Source organism: Chelonoidis abingdonii, chromosome 17 (assembly GCF_003597395.2).
Source record: "Chelonoidis abingdonii isolate Lonesome George chromosome 17, CheloAbing_2.0, whole genome shotgun sequence".
NCBI classification, from domain to species: Eukaryota; Metazoa; Chordata; order Testudines; family Testudinidae; genus Chelonoidis; species Chelonoidis abingdonii.
Window position 1 is genome coordinate 9,397,159 of NC_133785.1, and position 17,747 is coordinate 9,414,905.

Here is a 17,747-nt window from a genome sequence, read left to right on the forward strand (position 1 = left end):
GGCTCCTGGTCAGCTGCGCAGCGGGGATGCTAAGGCAGGCTTCCTGCCTGTCCTGGCACCATGGACCGTGCTGTGCCCCGGAAGCAGCCAGCAGCAGGTCTGGCTCCTAGGCAGAGGCGTGAAAGCAGGTTCGCATGGCTTTTGCCTGCAGACATCCCCTCCAGCTCCCATTGGCCGGTTTCCAGCCAGTGGGAGTGTGGAGCCGGTGCTTGGGGCGGGTGCAGCGCACGGAGCCCCATGGTCCCCCTGCCTAGGAGCCAAACCTGCTGCTGGCCGCTTCTAGGGCGCAGCACGGTATCAGAACAGATAGGGACGAGCCAGCCTTAGCCGGGCTGTACCACTGACAGGACTTTCAGCGGCCCAGGTGGCAGTGCTGACCAGAGCCGCCACAACCCAATGCCTTACATTCTGCCACCCAGTACTGGGTCACGACGCGCAGTTTGAAAACCACTGGTTTAGTGCATAATGCAATGGCCTCCTGGTCTGTTGCTGGGACTCTTCGGCCTCCTCTTCCTCAGTAGAAAGCTCCTGCCTAGGGAACGGAAGTACGCCATCGTGGAAAAGGAATGCCTGGCAGTAAAATGGGCCGTAGAAAGTCTCCGCTATTATCTACTGGGACAGAGATTTACCCTGGTCACGGACCATGCCCCGTTGCAGTGGATGCACCAAAACAAGGACAAGAATGCGCGAGTAACGAGATGGTTCCTATCGCTTCAATCCTTCCACTTCACGGTTTGGCACCGGTCAGGAACCCAACATGGCAATGCAGATGGCCTGTCGAGGGTGCACTGCTTTCCGACCCAAGTAGCCCAACTCCGTAGTGTGGAGCGGGAGGTGGGGGGGGATATGTGGCAAACTCAGGACAATTAGCTACCAGGAGAGGGGTAGTAATTGGTCCCGGAAGGCTTAGCCCTGGAGGAATAAAGTTCTGCTGGGACAGGGGTTATCAGGGAACTAATTAAGTTCAGCTGGCCCCAATTGCTGGAGACCTTTTTAAATCCTCCCTGGCAGGGAAGCAAGGGGTGGGGGAGGAAGAGAGAAGCAGAGTAGCTGCCAGCAAGTAGGGGCAGCTGAACTCTGAGACTCTTCTTGCAAGGCAGATTGCTTTGTCCCCAGAAGGAGAGGAAACTAGAGCAAGGGGCTGGCTGAGAAGGGATCAGCCAGACCCTGCGAGATTGGGAAGGTTTTTTTTTCTTTTACTTTGCCCAAGCCTGTGTCTCCGAGGCTAAGAAGGACTGAGCTAACAAAAGGAGAGGCAGGGACTTTGCCACAGGCCTTACCACAATAGAAATAAATAATGCTGCAGTCTTGATCTTGGTTGTGTCTTCTAGGTACTATTATAATACACACAGTACTTAAGAGTAAAAGTAAAGTCCTCGGTAACAACATCAGGTGAGTGTAAAAGCCAGTCCAGCAAGTCCTTTGATGCAGTCAGTTATCCACAAGAGATGTTGGTATCTGGGACAAAATTCACCCTGAGCCATTGGAGTAATTCCAGGGACATGCATCTGACGAAGTGGGTATTCACCCATGAAAGCTCATGCTCCAAAACTTCTGTTAGCGTATAAGGTGCCACAGGACACTTTGCTGCTTTTCCAGGGAGTTGGTGTGCCGTGAATGCAGTGTTTTTTTCCTAAGCATGATTATCTTACTCTTACCTCTTCCTTGCGTAATTATGATTTGTAGTACAGCAGTGCCTAAAGACCCCATTGTGCCAGGCGCTGCACAGACCCTGACCAAGAGTGGCGCCCTTGCAGGTGCTGGGCACTGCACAGACCTGAGAGATATCGCGCTCCATTGGGCTAGACTCTGACTGAGATCAGGGCCCCATTGTGCCGTGTGCTGCACAGACCCTGACCAAGATCAAGGCCTTGTTATGCCAGATGCTGCCAGAAACCAGCTGATACTATCTGAGATGCAGGCCTTGCCATGCTGGATGCTGCACAGACTCTGACTGAGATCAGGGTCCCATTGTGCCGGGCACACTTAGTAAGAGACAGCCCTTAGTCTGAAGAACTCACAAAGTAAATAGACAAAGGAAGGTTTATTAGCCATCTTTTCCAGATGGAGAAACAGGGATACTAAGGCCCAGAGTTTTAAAGATATCTCGGAGTTGCTCCACTCAGCATTTCAAGTGACTTAAATCATTTTAGTTTCATTTTCAAAAGGGAATTAGATACTCAAGAGCTCAAGTCTCTATGGAAGTCATGGGGTCTCAGACTCCTAAGTGTTTGAGTCACTTCTGAAAATGGGATTTAACTTCCTATGCAACTTACGAGCTTTTGCTACCCTCTGTGATTTGTCCGAGGTCACACACAGCATCTTTGGGGAGGCGGGAATTGACCCTCCACAAAGGTCCAATCCAGACCTGTAACTGAAACACCCGCCATTTTTCCTGCCCTGTAGCACGTTCTTTGGTGGAAGCCATTGTTGTCTCTTGTCCTATGCTAAGACTGTAAGTTCTTTGTAGCAAGGAATGTCTCATTTATTCCACATTCCTAGTGCAGTGGGGCCCTGATCTCTGACTGGGGCCTCATGTTGTTATGATACTAACAGTGCAGTGGGACAAGTATTTGGGATGCAGTTGACATGTGAGTAAAGTGGTTGTGCTGTTCCCCTGGTTAGGCTATAAGCCTGGGAGTTGTGGGCTCAATTCCCTGCTTTTTCCCCAAATGTCAAAATTTTCTCCTGGAACCACCCCCATTTCTGACCCATTCTAGCAATGATGCCAGCACAGGTATTTTTTTAAAGGGTGTTTTTTAGAAGCAATGTGGTCTAGTGAATAGAGTACTCACCTGGGTTCTAGTCCCAGCTCTGCCATTGGCCTGGTGCGTGACCTTGGGTGAGTCACTTCCTCTTTCTGTACCTTTGTTTCCCCTCCCACCCTTTGTCTGTTTAGATTGTGAGCTCTCTGGAGCAGAGGCTGGTCCTCGCTATGTGTATGTGCAGTGCCTAACCAATGGAGCCCTTCTTGTTAGGGCCTTTGAACCCTCCTGTAATATGAATAACTTTGTCTCACGTATGAACCTAAAACAACATCACCATGAAAAAGCCCTGGCTGGAGGTATCGAAAACATGGTCACCTTGACTTTGAGTGACATCTGTATCTCAAGAGAGTGGGGCTTATTTGTGGGTGTGGCTTGATTGTGGACTGGGCTAAACACTTCCTTTTTGGACCCGCATTTGTTCTTCCCCTTCTTCCACTATGGGTCTGATGCAAATTGTCAGTCTGGGAAACTAGAGCCTGCGACATACATGAACAACTGTTTGATAAGCTCTCTCACTGCATGGCCTGGACTGTAACGTGTTTCTACCATACTCAGAATTCCTTTGTGCAGAACCTCCTCTAAACAGGTATAGTTTTATGCATATTTCAGTAGCAATAAGAAATCACGATCCCACTGTGTAGGGTGCTGTCCCTGCCCTGAAAAGCTTGTAATCTAAATAGACAAAGTGTGGGAGGGGAAACTGAGGCATGGAGTGGGGAAGTGACTTGCAGAGTGTAGTGTAGAGGAATAGGGCAAAATTAATTAGTCTGTGATCCCTCTAAAGGCTTTCACTGGGTTCTGTATTTTCAAAGCCACTCAGAGCAATGGTATCTATGTAGCTAGGCTTTGAATGACTGCATGTACTAAAGAGAAGAGCTGGGTGAGAATTTTCTGTGGGAAATTGCCAATTTGTCAAAACCGAAACTTTTTGGTTTCTACCAAAGTTTTGTCAGGGAGGTTTCTCAGGTCCAGGATGGAATTTCTGATCAAAATGAGAGAGTGAGCGAGGCCCACCCCAGAAAAGCCTGATGGCCAGGGTACTCAGCGGTCATGAAGAGTCAGGTTCAGAGAGTGAGAAGCACTGACTTGCTAGCCTGGTTGTTAGGGAACTTGGCTGGGGTGCAGAAGAACAAGGTTTAGGTTACTACTTTGCCTGAGCTATTGTCTCTTCTGGGATGGAGCTCTCTGTTTCCATGAAATGTTTTGAAAGGTCTTGGTTTTGTTCTGATATGAAACCTCTGAAATTATTGTGCTAAACAGAATTCCCATTTTCTGGCTAGTCCTATTAAATAGACACAGTTATCTGGGACCCAACTGGACCAGTGTGATTTGTTCACACTGGTTTTGCTGTGGGAAGAGCAATAGACACATGTCCAATGTCAGTGGTTGAGCCAGGATCAGAATCCAGGTTGTCTGGCTCCCAGTCCAATGCTGTGTCCATTCTTATGCTGCCACCTCATGTTAGCAGCCACGGCTTGTACCTTTGGAGGCACAGTTGACTTTATTAGTTTTTCTGAAAGTGGATACAAAAGGCTGATATAGTGTCTCATGAATACCCATCCCACAGAAGCAATCTCTGACCTGAGCCGGTAAAAGACAAAGGTGTTTGATTTTAATCTGATTAATTGGTATCAAGACCTAGAGTCTGTTTAGTTTCTCTTCTTAAATTATTTCCTTGAGTGGTTCCAATCTGGAGGCTTTCAGCGGAACCTTGTCTTCCCGTCCTACATCTGTAATCACTCTGGACCTTCTCCTGTAAGGGAATAAGAAGAGACCACATGATTATATATCAACGCTGCATTTCTTTTCACCTTTTCATCACAGCAAGTCATGACTCTATACAAAGGAATTAGCTAAGCCTCCCAGTAGCTCTGTGAATTACACTATCTCCCTTTTACCTCCCTCACCCCGCATAATGCAGCATGGATTCCACCTAGAGGCCCTGGGGTTGGGGCCCCCAGGAGAGCAAGGAACAGGTGTCAATGGGTCAAGATCACCTTCTCCTTCCCACGTAGGAGTCCGGGTCTTGGCTTGGGTGGGGGCGGGGGGGATGATTGTCATGTCCTATGAATATATTTGAGTTTTGAAAAATTTTCCTGTCCCCAACTGGGATGAAAAGTCAAAACCTCAAAAATTGTCATAAATAAAGAAACTGAAAAAAATTCATTTTGAAGCAATTAAAATGTTTCATTTCAACAATTTTCAAACATTTTGTTTTGATTTTGATAAATTACTTATTTAATTTGTTTTTCTTACCGTTAGCTTAAATTTCTGAGTAGAAAGTCATTTCAAACCAGAAAACCACTTTATTTTTGTTTTGAAAATGTTGAAAAAATTATTTTAAAAAAAGTTTTTTCAATTCACCAACACTGACACTTTCCCATAAACAGTTTTGTTTTTGACAAATTGGCATTTTCCAACCAAAAAAAGGTTTCTTTGGAAAATTCACAACCGGCTCCAGTCCTGGCTAGATGCCTGTGCAGAGTCCTGATATAGAAAACATTGAGAAGCGCTGATCTAAAGAACAGGATGAGAGTGAGAACTGATAGCAATCCCAGCCCTGCCACTAACTCACTGAGTGAGTGACTTTGGGCACGTCACTTTGCATTATGATAGCGCCTGAAGACACCCCCCAGTCAGGGCCCCACAAACCCTGAATGAGATCAGAGCCCCATTGTGCCAGGTGCTGCACAGACCCCGACTGAGATCGGGGCCTCCTGTGCCGGATGTTATGCCTCTAATCCTTGTGGCCTGAAGCCCTAGGGAGGAAGGAGCTGACTGTTGACACCTGTTTGTGAACAGGAAGAAGATTAGTCCAGAGCTGCTTAAGAGCTCCAGATGGACAGGGGCACCATGGGATGGGTGGTCTCTGCAAGCATCTGTTGATGAGGAAAGAGAAATGACCAAGTGGGCCAGGCCTCATTTGCATTTCAGTTCTGTGCTAATTTGGGGGCATTTGGGTTAAAATATAGTTAAGTTTTGAGTCTGGCAGAAATAAAATGCTGTTGACCCTGTTGGGAAATGAAAGGACAAATGAACAGCACCAATCATGGTGGGCGAGGGGGACATCCTGACCGACACCACAGGCAGGCACTGCTGGGTAAGGGAGCCTCATGAGAAAAGGAGAGGGGCTCCTGCTAGCTGTGGGCAGGCTGAGCTGAGCTGAGCTGGCTGGCTGGCTGGGTCGGGCCGGGCCGGGCCGGGCCGGGCCGGGCGGAAGCTGTACAGAGCAGCAGCCGTGTATCTGAGGGACTCTGGTGCAGACCTCTCTGCCTAGCAAGCAGAGCTGAAATCGTGTGAACTGGGCCTGGTGGCAGTGCAGGCAGCACAGCCAGAATTTGTGGTCTCCACCAGCCTTGGGCAGCAAACTGTGATTGATGATGCCAAGAAGAGAAGTGGCTGGAATGTCTGAGCTGCTCACAACTGTGAAAGGAGGCCTGAGGCTGGTATCACTGCCAAAATACCCGGGGTGGAGGGGAACGGTGTGGATTTATTAATTGCTGGCTTTCTGAAGTTGGTTCTGTTGTCCCCTTCCCGCACCTTCATAAAGCATTTTTTTTTTAAGCCCTACACTCAGCGCTTGCAAGTGGGGAAGTATAACCTATCAAGGGTGCCAAGGGTGGTGTATACAGGTTTCCAGGTTTCTGGGTTGGGGCTCAAGCTGGTGTTTACATTTTTTGAAGGACCCTATTGAAAATGGAACCCCGCCCACTGACAACACCTGATTACACACATGCTCATTGAGATCACGGCCCCGTTGTGCTGGGTGCTGCACAGATCCTGGTGAAGTCAGGGCCCCATTGTGCCAGGTGCTGCACCGACTTATACTAAGAGACAGACCCTGAAGAGCTTAACATCTAACTAGACAAAGGGTGTGATGGGAAATAGCCATAGAGAGGGGAAGGGGCTTGCCTAAGCTCAGGCTGATGGAGCTAGAAATAGATCCCATCTCTCTGAGTCCCAGCCCATTGCACTAGCCAGCTGGCCGTACTTCCTCTCCACTAGCTGTCCGGAATGATCGCAGAAATTACTCACTGCCTCTCAACGTCTTCTATGGTGTCCGGCAATGGCATGTTACGTGTCTCAGGTAGGAAGCAGGTGGTGATGCCGGATACAATAGGGGCAGCTCCATAGATGATCAGCGGCAGGGATGGCAAGTACTCACTGGTCATTTGCACAAGCGGGGCCACTATGCCGCCCACCCGAGCCAGGGTGTTCACAAACCCCATTCCGGTCTGTCTGCCATGGAGAGAAAACAGTCAGGGGCTGGGAACCGGCCTTCAGCTGGGTTTGCCTTTTCTGAGCTACAATCTCCATGTTGTTTGTTCACAACTTGCATATCTAATCTAATCTCTAACCTGTCTGTCTGCAGCGTCCTGTCAGAAAGCAGTAGAACAAGATATCCTGATTCATTCAATCTGGCCTTATCCAATAGATTTGTTTTGATTTGCATCTTCTAACAGCTGTAGGCAGGGCCAGCGCTTCCATTAGGCGACCCTAGGCAGTCGCCTAGAGCGCCAGGATTCGGGGGGCGGCATTTTGTGCACTCCCCATGGGGCGCACGGGAAATTCTGGTTCCACTCCCGTCGTGCCGCCGAAGAAGGACCTTCTGCCAACGTGCCGCGGAAAACAGCGACAGGCATTTGAGCAGCTAAATAACTGCCACTGCCGCCTGCGGCATTTCAGTGGAGGGTCCTTCGGCGGCGTGATGGGATTGGAACTGGAAGCTCCCGCGCGCCCCCTGGGGAGCGCACAAAATGCCATCCCCCGCATTCTGCCTAGGGCACCAGAAACCCTGGCGCCGCTCCTGGCTGTAGGAAATCCAGTGGCTCAGCTGACCAGAGCTCTTGCTGCCATTCTGTCATTGCCATCTCCTTGAGGTTAACCATGCAGGGTGAAAACTGCAACACAGCCCAGCAGCCCAGATAGGACTCCGTAAGGGGCATTTGCATCTACATACCTAATCACGGTGGGGTAGAGCTCTCCTGTATAGAGGAAGGCACAGTTGAATGAAGCAGCCAGGCAACCTTTTCCAAACACAGCCAAAAGAGTGCGCAGGGTCTGCAGATCTAGGGGGAGGGAAAGGATGACATCTGTAGGTGCTGCTGGGGCTCAGCTCTTTGCACAGTGTAGACATGCAAACACAGTCCTTAATCTCTCTGTCCTTGAGTCCCCCCTGCCCCAAACTCTGTAAAAAGAGTCAGTAATTACAACAGGTTGAATTTTTTTTGGTCAAAAAGTAATTTCCAAGAAAAATGCTTTTTTTACTGAAAATTAATTGTTGTCCTGTTTGTGAATTGTCAGATTATATCTCCAGGCTGCACTGTGGCCTCACCATATTATTTATTATTAGTATTATCATAGTGTCTAGGAGCCCCAGTCATAGGCCAGGAAAGAGACAGTCCCTGTCCCAAAGAGCTGGCAATCTAAGTATAAGACAAGTGATGACAGGATACAGACAGATAAATACCTTAGAACGGCCATACTGGGTCAGACCAATGGTCCATCTAGCCCAGTATCCTGTCTTCTGACAGTGGCAATGTCTGATGTTTTGGAGGGAATGAACAGACCAGGGCAATTATCAAGTGATCCATCCCCTGTCATCCACTTCCAGCTTCTGGCAATTAGAGGCTTAGGACACCCAGAACATGGGATTGTGTCCCTGACCATCTTGGCTAGTAGTCATTGATGGACCTGTCCTCCATGTCAATGACCTGTCCCCCGGCAATGAGTTCCACAGGTTGATTGTGCGTTGTGTGAAGATGTCCTGCCTTGCGTTTGTTTTAAATCTGCTGCTTATTGATTTCATTGGGTGACCCTTGGTTCACCATGGAGTAACACAAGGAAACAATAAGACACTACTGGTCAGCATGATAGGCTGTGGTTTCAGCACACCAGCAGCCTAACCATTGTCAAGTTTTTTGTAGGCTTCAAGGTAGAGGGAGTTTTAAGGAGGGTTTTGAAGGAGGATAGTGTGTTAATTTTGCTGATGCTTATGGGGAACTTTTCCCAAACATGAGGTGCAGCATGGGGGAAAGCACAAAGGTGCTTGTTTGAAAATGTAACAAGTGGGTGATAGAAGCTGATATCATGGACTGATTGGAGTCGATCTTTTAATACTGAATGAGAGCTGTTAGGGCAGGTGGGGATAGGTCATGAAAGGTCTTGAGAGTGAAGACAAGTAGCTTATATTTGATATGATAGAGAAGAAGGGACCAGTGCAGGGAAGTAAAGAGAGGGGAACTGGTGAATCATGGCAGCTGCATGGCATTATGGGAGACGTAGTCTGGCTAGGGACCCCAGCATTGCAGAATTAAAATTTGTGGGGTGAGGGAAGTGCCATGGGTGTTCATTTTGTTATTGGAAAGTTGAAATTTTTGGTGTGAAGCTGATGCCTTTCACATAAAACTTAATTTAGCCAACCCCCCAATTTTCTGTTGAAAAACAGTTTGGATGAAAACATTTTCACCCACCTTTAATATACAGACATCACTTTTATTTAGACCATTCTTGCAATATCACTCTTGCTGTATCTTGCATATATGCTCATTAAATTCTATGTATGCTAAATGTATATACATGCTGATTAAAATCAGAGCATGCAGATCGATAGTGCACCAGGGCCTCACCTTGTGGCACAAATATGTTGGCCAGGATCGCAAGCCCTGCGAGGATGAGAGCAGAAGCCTGGGTGACTCTCCGGCCAATGAAACTGATCATGAAGAAACCAATCAGCTTTGCAGGGATGTCGACAGCTCCGTATACCACTTGGATGAGGTAAATGCTGACCCCAAAATTCTGCAGATCCATGGCCAGCCCGTAATAGGCAAAGCTGGTGGAGAACCTGTCATTGGCGGCACAAAAATGCATGGTACAATGGAAATAGTCTGCAGGGTGCAGTACTGCCTGTTGCCACTGGGAGTGCTGTAAAATGCTCTGTAACCTGGGACTTGGGAGACTTCTGTTCAATTCCCCTCTGTCACAGACTTCCTTGTATGACCTTCAGCAAGTCACTTTTAGTGTCTCTGTGCTTCAGTTCCCCTTCTGTAAAAATGGGGACAATAATCCTACCTCTGGTCTATTTAGATTGTAAACTCTTGAAGGTAGGGCCTGGCCCTGTCTCATCCTACTGTACAGCACCAAGCACAACAGCATTCGGATCTCAGCTGCTCGTACCATCATAATAAACACCCCTGGTTTATTTTCTGCCCTTCCATACTCCTTGCCTCCCTCTGCATCTGAATGAACCCACCTACCATATGAAGCACAGGCAGCAGGATATCCTACGTACAGACTGTGTGCGCACCAGATCGGCAGCTGTGTGGGTGGATTTGGCTGAGGACATTTCTTTTTGCAGGCTGGCTCTCAAGTCCTGTGCGGAAGAGACACAGGAGAGTTTATAGCTTCCCCAAACCGTTGATTATTTAAATCCTTACAGTTATAACGGGGGATTCTTGCTATCCATGTAAACTCCCGGGGTCTGGAGCAGCTGCAATACTGAGTGCCACCACTGGGGGAGCCAGTCTTCAGGCTGCAGTACCCCTGGCTACCACTGGGAGGTGCAGGTAGCTGAGGGAAGAGGCATAGAGCAGGAAGTGCAGACTCCAGTGGGCCTATCATAGCACAGGGCTCCTTGTTTAGGGCATTGTGCAAGGTACTGAATGCCTCCTATGGATTGGAAGAGCGCATCCTATTAGGTCTCTCAGCACCTGAGAGGTTCAGATGCTAGAATTCCCATTCCAACATCCCCCTTAGCAACCTACATTTCCAGACAGCAATCCATGTGCTAGATTTCTAAGGGGATCACCCTGTCAGCATGCCTGGCTGTCTCTTTTACTGGAGTTGTTAAGGCCTGGATATGTTTTATTTGGATTCTTTATTGCTATTGTTTTACGACAGCTGTAGCTGAACTATAGGACTTGATTTCTGGGCTTGGGAGATTATATATATATTACCCTCTTGGCACTAAGCGTTCATGTGTCCCTGTCTAGAACTGGACAAAATGTTTTGGTTGCAACTTTTTTCAGTGAAAAATGCAGATTTGGTGACACCAAAACAAATTGCAAATTTGTGTCAATTTTACCAAATTGTTTTGAAAAATTAAAAAAAAACACACACCAAATTGAAATGTTTTATTTTGACATTTTTTAAATGAAATATTTTGATTTTTTTATTTGAAGCAAATTTTTGTTTTGAAATTTCCTTTAATTTTATATATATATGTATATATTTTGTAAATGTTAAAAAATGCTCAAAATAAAAAAGTGTCATTTCATGGTGAATGAAAATTTGGCCTGAACTGAATATTTTCCCTTTCGATTTGCCAAAAACATTGAAAAAAATTGTTTTCAGTTTGACCTGAAACAATTTTTTTTCACAATTTTTTGGAATTGCCAGTAACCGAAAAAATCCATTTGCCCAGCTCTTTTTGTGTGTGTGTGTGTGTGTGTGGTGTGTGTGTGTGTGTGTGTGTGTGTGTGTGTGTGTGTGTGTGTGTGTTTCCTCTCTGGAGAAGGGGTGTGTGAGTTCACTCTATGGTGTGTTTGTGTGTGTCAGTCTTCCCTCTGGCAATCAAGGGGTGAGAAGCACGCACATAAGTTCCATGTGTTACAGCCTTTTGTTTTAGCCTATTCAGTTCCTCACCTCTATGCTGAGCTTGTCCCCTTCTTCCTTTCGCCCATTTATTCGTGCCACTTTCTGCATCTCCTTTAACGCCTGGTTCAGTTTGCCAGCTGTTGCAAGCCAGCGGGCCGACTCTGTGAACCACCTGTTTGGAACCAGAAGGGCACATGGTAGCCAGCTTCCCTGCCATTGGCCTTAGTGCCGGGTAAGGCTTACGATGACCCCATGTGGTGACACCAGGAAGTTCAGGGTGGAGAACCTAGGGGAACCCCAGGGCTGTGTTTGTCCAGCAGCTTAATGAAGAATTGCCTGTATGTTCATTATAACGGGGTCCTTTTCACCATGAGAAACACTAAACCTATTGAAAAGACTCAGGGCCCCTGGGGCTCTCAACCTACGTATGATACAGAAAGAGTCTGTTGCAGTTTAGGTAGAGTGACCAAATGTCCCAATATTAGGGGCTTTGTCTTATATATGCAACTATACTCTTCCCCCCACCTCCCCTCCTGAAAAAAGTGTCCTAATTTTTCATACTTGCTATTTTGTCACCCTAAGTTCAGGGCAAATTTCAAAACTCCTCTGTCTCTGTGTGATTAGAATAGATGTAGTGTTCAGGCTAAAGGAGCAAGTTGAGAAGCAGTGTGGTCTAATGGGTAGGGTACAGTATTAGGAGGCAGGACAACTGGGTTCTCTTCTTAGCTGTAGCACTGCCTGTCATGTGACCTTTGGCAAATCACTTCCCAGCTGGTTCTCCGCCCAAAGATCATCTGTTGCATCTGTAAGCGTGTCTGGGCAGGAACAGTGTCCGTACAGCTCGTAGCACTGGTCTGTTGGGGCTACCTTAATAATAATGATCTTGTGAGTAGGACACTCGTTTGGGAAACCTGGGTTCTTTTCCCTACTCTATTACAGATGCCCCATGTGACTTTGGGCAAGTCACTCCATATTTCTGTGCCTCAGCTCTCCAATCTGTAAAATGGGAATAATAACCCTTTCTTTTTCTATTTAGACTGTGAGCTCTTTAGGACAGGGCCTCTCTCTGTGTGTGTCGGTCGCACAGTGGGACCCTGACCTCAGATGAGGCCTCTAGATGCCATTTATAATATGAAAAATAACAATCAGTGCCACCTTGGATTGGGACCCCCACAGTGCCAAGAGCTGGACAGACATTCAGTGAGAGACACACCTGGTGTCCGAGAGCTTGCAGTTTGGATACCGTCCAGAACCCTTTGGTCCCCACCAGGGACAACAGAGAGGTCCCCATGCTGGCAAGGTTTACGAGTTAGAATGACACCTACCAGCCATAGAAGAAGAAGATGAAATAGGGCACCGAAACAGCCAGCTGCAGCCAGCGCCAATCCGGGATGACATAGGCTAGCCCAGCCAGAATGAACTGCCCGATGCTGTAGCTATATCCTGTCACCATGCCAACTGCTGCCCGGAGTTTGGTGGGGGTCCACTCCACAGCTGGTGGAGGAGATAAAAGGGGGAAGAGAGTCAAAGTCCAGAGAACACCAATCTGAACTTTCAAAACCACCTGGGCACCTAAATCCACCCCAAATGGCCTGATTTTTAAGTGGAACTTAAGCAGAGCAGGGAGAACAATGGATTTTTTGTTTTGGTGGCAGCTTCAAAAAAGAAAAAAGGGAAAAAAAACAGAAAACAATTCATTTGGGGCCAACCAGAAATTTTATTTTTTTTTAATTTTGGGCAAATCAAAGAGCTGAAAAAGGTTTCATTTTGGGTTAAATTAACTGTTTTGTTTTGACTGTCAACATTTTAAATTCAAGAACATTTTGAAATGAAAAGTCATTTTGAACCAAAAAAATTAAGACATTTCAACTTTTTCTGATTTGTTTTCGACATGAACAATGTGGCTAAACCAACACGAATTCGTGAAATTTTTTATGGAAAAAAGTTTCAGCAAAAAAATATCACCCAGCTCTAGACTCAAGCTCTTTGCAGGGGGGACTGTCTTTTAGTTCTGTGGGATCCTGACCCATGACTGGGGCGCCGAGGTGTGGCCACCCTGCTGTTCAGGCTAGAAGCTGTTTGAGGGGTGAATACTGCCTCATCTAGCATTTCTGTCACATAATTATTTTGTAATGCTCATTCTCCTCAACATCCTCTTTATCTTAATGTAGGAAAATACTGTCAGGGTCACTGGGGTGGGGGGAGGGAGGGGCAAGTGGGGCAATTTGCCCCCGGACCCCGCAGGGGCCCCCATGAGAATATAGCATTCTATAGTATTGAAACTTTTTTTTATGGAAGGGGCCCCCAAAATTGCTTTGACCCAGGCCTCCTGAATCCTCTGGGGAGTGCTGCCTACTGTCATGCTGGGGGGTTGGAGCTGGTGGGCCTAACTGCCACTTTTCATTCAGGATAAAAGAAACAATCAAGCTACTTTACGGACCTAGATTGCTGAAACAATAGGAGCCACCACCCAAAACACAGGCACATGTCAAGGCTTGAGCAGATGCTGAATCATGTGGCCCATGGGGGTTCCTTGGACAGTGATATAGCAAACACAGGGTGGAGCATGGACTGGTGCAGTTGTGTGGGTCTTTGTGTGTGAGAAAAGCAGCAATAACAGGGAAGGTACAAAGAAGCCTGAGATACAGCCAGAGAAGTCCTGGTAATGTGAGCCTGAGAAAACACTGGGAAGGAGAGCTTTTTGGGCAGAGTGCTGGCTGGAAAAGGGTTGGTACAGTGAGCAAAATAACTGCCTCCTGCTGTTTGTTTCCTGCTGCAAACAGGGAAACAAGACATTGTAAATAACCAGGATTGCACCAAAGAAATACCTGGCTCCATCAATAACTTCTCCTCTTAATGGAAACATTCTGGAAGACCCCAAAAGACTCGCTGCTTGCTTGAGTCAGTACTTACAGAGGGACGCACAGTTGAGGTTGATCCCCGACAGAGCCATTCCAGTCAGGAAGCGGAAAACGCAATACATGGTAAAGTTAGATGAGTAAGCAGCGCAAGAGCCGGTGATGGCCATTTGCAGACAGGACCAGATCAAGAGTGACTTCCGTCCAAACCTGTGGCAGAGAAAACCAAGGCTATCTGCTAATAGGCAGGATGGGCTTGTGGCTAGAGTGCTGTGTTATCACTCTGGGGGAAACAGTATGACCCTCATCTCTGTGGTAGGGCAGCACTACAATCCCCATTGTACAGATGGGGAACTCAAACCCAAAGAACGTAAGGGACTTGCACAAAGTCACACAGGAAGTCTGTGGCAGAGTAGGGACTTGAACCCAGGTTTTCCCAAGTTTTAGGTGAGTGCCCTAACCACTCGGCCACTTTTCTTCTCTGATTATAAGTTCTGGTAAAGACAGCTGGAAACTGTTAGAACTGGGCCACTACCCCACGGTCATTCATCTCCTGCACCCTACCTAAGTGAAGTGACAGACAGGTGTCTTACTTATCAGACAGACTTCCAAACACAATCGCTCCCACCAGGACTCCCGCCATATAGATCGACTGAGCCATCTGTTTCAATGTCCGTGAGCCACACACTAGATCCCACTGCAAATGTGAGAAAAAACACCATCTCAGTGAGAAAGCATGAGGGAGACAAGTCCAGCAAACTTGGTCATAGTGAGAATGGGGGCCCCAAACTCTGACAAGGTTTGTGAAGAAACTAGCAAAATGTGGTCCTGATCTTGGTCAGGATCTCTGCAGCACCCAGTGTGGTGTGGTCTGGGGTGTCCAGATACTACCACAATACTCGTACAGATCCTTATCTGGTGGATATCATTGTAGCTCTGTTGGTTCAATGAAACTATGCTGGTGGTCACCAGATAGCAATCTGGTTCAGCATAGTCACTAGCCAGTCGTTGCCAGGAGAATTTTTCTTACCTCGGTGATGATGGTGGAAGTGAAAACAGTCTTGTCATAGATCCATCCATCCATACAGGGCTCCATGTCCATTTCAGTCCCATTGGTTGTGGCATTTGGGTCTAGGAGCTGCCACTGGGCAGAGATGAATCGGAGACACTTTTCTGGCTGCTGGTTCCCATCCACGGGGATGGAGATCCTGAGGAGCTCCTGGCAATATAGGACGTCAGTAAAGTTGTCATCACAAGTGTAGTTAGCAACAATGGCAATATGGCAGTGGTGCCCAGGGGTAGCAGCGGTAAAGTTCTGCAGGATGTTGTGGCTGGCCATCAGTAATATTGGCAGGACCAGTAACGTAACATGGATAATTTGGAAACGGCCCATACTGCCGACCTGCTCTAAAAGTTCTGCAAAAGTCATGTTGCCCCAGACCAGAAGACTCCGACACCTTGAATATGCTTGTTTTGTGAAACAGATGCACACCCAAAACAATGTGCAGATGTAAATAGAAGAATGCAACTGCTGTTTACTCACAGATGCGCACAGCTTTGTGTTTGCTTAGACATCCGCTCCCAGTCTTGTCAGACGCTGCAATCTACGCTGGAAAGACAGAAAGAGTTGCAATGGATCTAGCAATAGCTCAAAGCAAATTCCTACAACTGAGCGGTTGATTTGGGTGCATTAAGGATCTGCTGATTAAATAAGCAGCTAATCAGAATATCGATACAATTAAACCAGATGCAAAAATTCTAGGTCATTCCATGCACAACTAATCCACAGTCTCTTTTGGCTACTAGACAATTCCAAGTTGATTGTGAATCCCAGAAGCCCGATGGAATGGTTTGGTTGGGAATGCTGTGCCTAGCTGAGCTCTATGTCAAGAAGTAGATTGTTTGTGGTTCTGCTGCACTTTTAGTTTATCTTGTGTTGGGTTTCATTTGTTTAGTTAGGGAAAGTTCCCCTTGGTTTGGAGGGCTTAATCTAAAAAGAAAACTATTTTAAGAGGAATTTTGGAGAAAGCATGTCAAGGGAGAGCCAGGTAAAATATGCCCTTAAATCTGAGTTTTCCAACCCTGATGTATTTTGCACTGTGGAGCAAATCTTGTTGTGTAGATGGCCAACATTTTGGAATTCCACATAGTTCAGCAAGAGTTTCCATGTATCCATAGTGCTGCGGGGCAGGATATAGAACTCAGCTATCAATGAAAGACATGAGACTATGCTGATTTACACCACCTGGCCTATCTACACAAGCGTAAATCTGGAGTCACTCCCCTTCAAGCCCCTGTTTTACAAAATCAGGGAGATTCAATGAGCTATCTGCTCAGCTGTAGTTCCCCTAACTTCTGTGCTGCTTTACACGAGCTGAGGATCTGACTCATGTACATCAATGTAAATCTGGAGTCAATACACTTCAAGCCCTATTTTACTAAATCGGAGAGAGTCAATGAGCCAGATCCTCTGCTGGTGTAAAAAGGCACTGATCTACAATGGAACTGAGAATCTGGCCCCATACAATTAAAATATAAACCTTGGTAAAATAGACTTACCTGCTTCCTATGTTGCTGCAAAGCAATGTCTTTAATAGGCTACAGCTGCTTTTCTCTGTGGGTCAATGGATCGTACTCTCACCAAGTAACTTGTCCAGAAATCTTGCTGGATCAGTGGAGATCAGGCTATGACAGCAACACATTGAGGACAGAGAAGGTGGGACTTGTTCAACTTCTCACATTAGAACTTGCAACCTCTTTGCCCTTGACTCAACAACTGCATCAAAAGCCCAGCAGGCAAACCTTGAGTGCCCCTTTAATGACCCAGTTAGGAGAACTCTCACTTAGCAAATTAATAAACAAGAGCTAATGTGATCCCACCATGCAGCCAGGACCTGGAGCAGAACACTGTGACTGGGGAATGTAAACATGGTTCCTTTCCTGCAGTTCCTGGTATGAGGAACAGAGCCAAGGTCTTGTTTCAGAGCAAGAAAAAATTAAAAACCTTCCAACAAGGCAAAACAGGCTTCCTACAAGCTAACAGAGTCTTATCAGAACACTGTAATAATGGTGGAGATGTGCTCAACTGGATAGAGCACTGCCCAGGGATTCAGGAGAGCTTGGTTCTGCTTCCAGCTCTGACCTGTTGGGTGGCTTTGGGCAAGTCATTTAATCTTGCTGTGCCTCAGTTTCCCCATTTGCAGAAAGGGCACAATTATATTGTTTTCCATGTGACTGCTTCTCTTCCTCATGCATGATGGCTTTTTGACAAAATGGAAATTTTCACTAAACTTTTTCTTTTTTTTAAAGGAAAAAAAATCTATCTATGGAAAAGCTATAGGGAGAGAAATAGGTATACATGAAATAATGTTGAAGTATTAATGGGTTTGAAACCAAGCTTAATACATTCACCCTTTCCCAGTGCAAACTGAGAAGAATGAATGTAAATGTTGCTGGCCAGAAAACAGAAGAGGTTTTCACACCAGAGCAGGCAATTCTGGGCTGCTGACATGAAAATAAAGAGGGG

The 17,747-nt window shown here is 46.7% G+C and overlaps 1 protein-coding gene across 3 annotated transcripts; it reads right to left on the bottom strand.

Moving 5' to 3' along the window:
* Positions 1–4,263: 4,263 nt before the first annotated feature.
* LOC116838777 (solute carrier family 22 member 6-A-like) lies at positions 4,264–16,938 on the bottom strand. 3 transcript variants are annotated; one of them, XM_032804243.1, is made up of 12 exons: positions 16,781–16,938; positions 15,765–15,830; positions 15,252–15,440; positions 14,815–14,918; positions 14,277–14,431; positions 12,689–12,857; positions 11,412–11,535; positions 10,025–10,140; positions 9,398–9,612; positions 7,729–7,837; positions 6,804–7,007; positions 4,264–4,521 (listed from the first exon to the last, which is right to left on the bottom strand). In XM_032804243.1, the coding sequence occupies exons 3-12, from the start codon at positions 15,321–15,323 to the stop codon at positions 4,431–4,433; spliced, it is 1,359 nt and encodes a 452-aa protein (XP_032660134.1). In that variant the 5' UTR covers positions 15,324–15,440; positions 15,765–15,830; positions 16,781–16,938; the 3' UTR covers positions 4,264–4,430. The 3 variants fall into 3 exon arrangements, with proteins under 3 accessions (XP_032660134.1, XP_032660132.1, XP_032660133.1); XM_032804241.1 differs by having other exon boundaries at positions 15,252–15,830; XM_032804242.1 differs by lacking the exon at positions 6,804–7,007 and having other exon boundaries at positions 15,252–15,830.
* Positions 16,939–17,747: the final 809 nt, after the last annotated feature.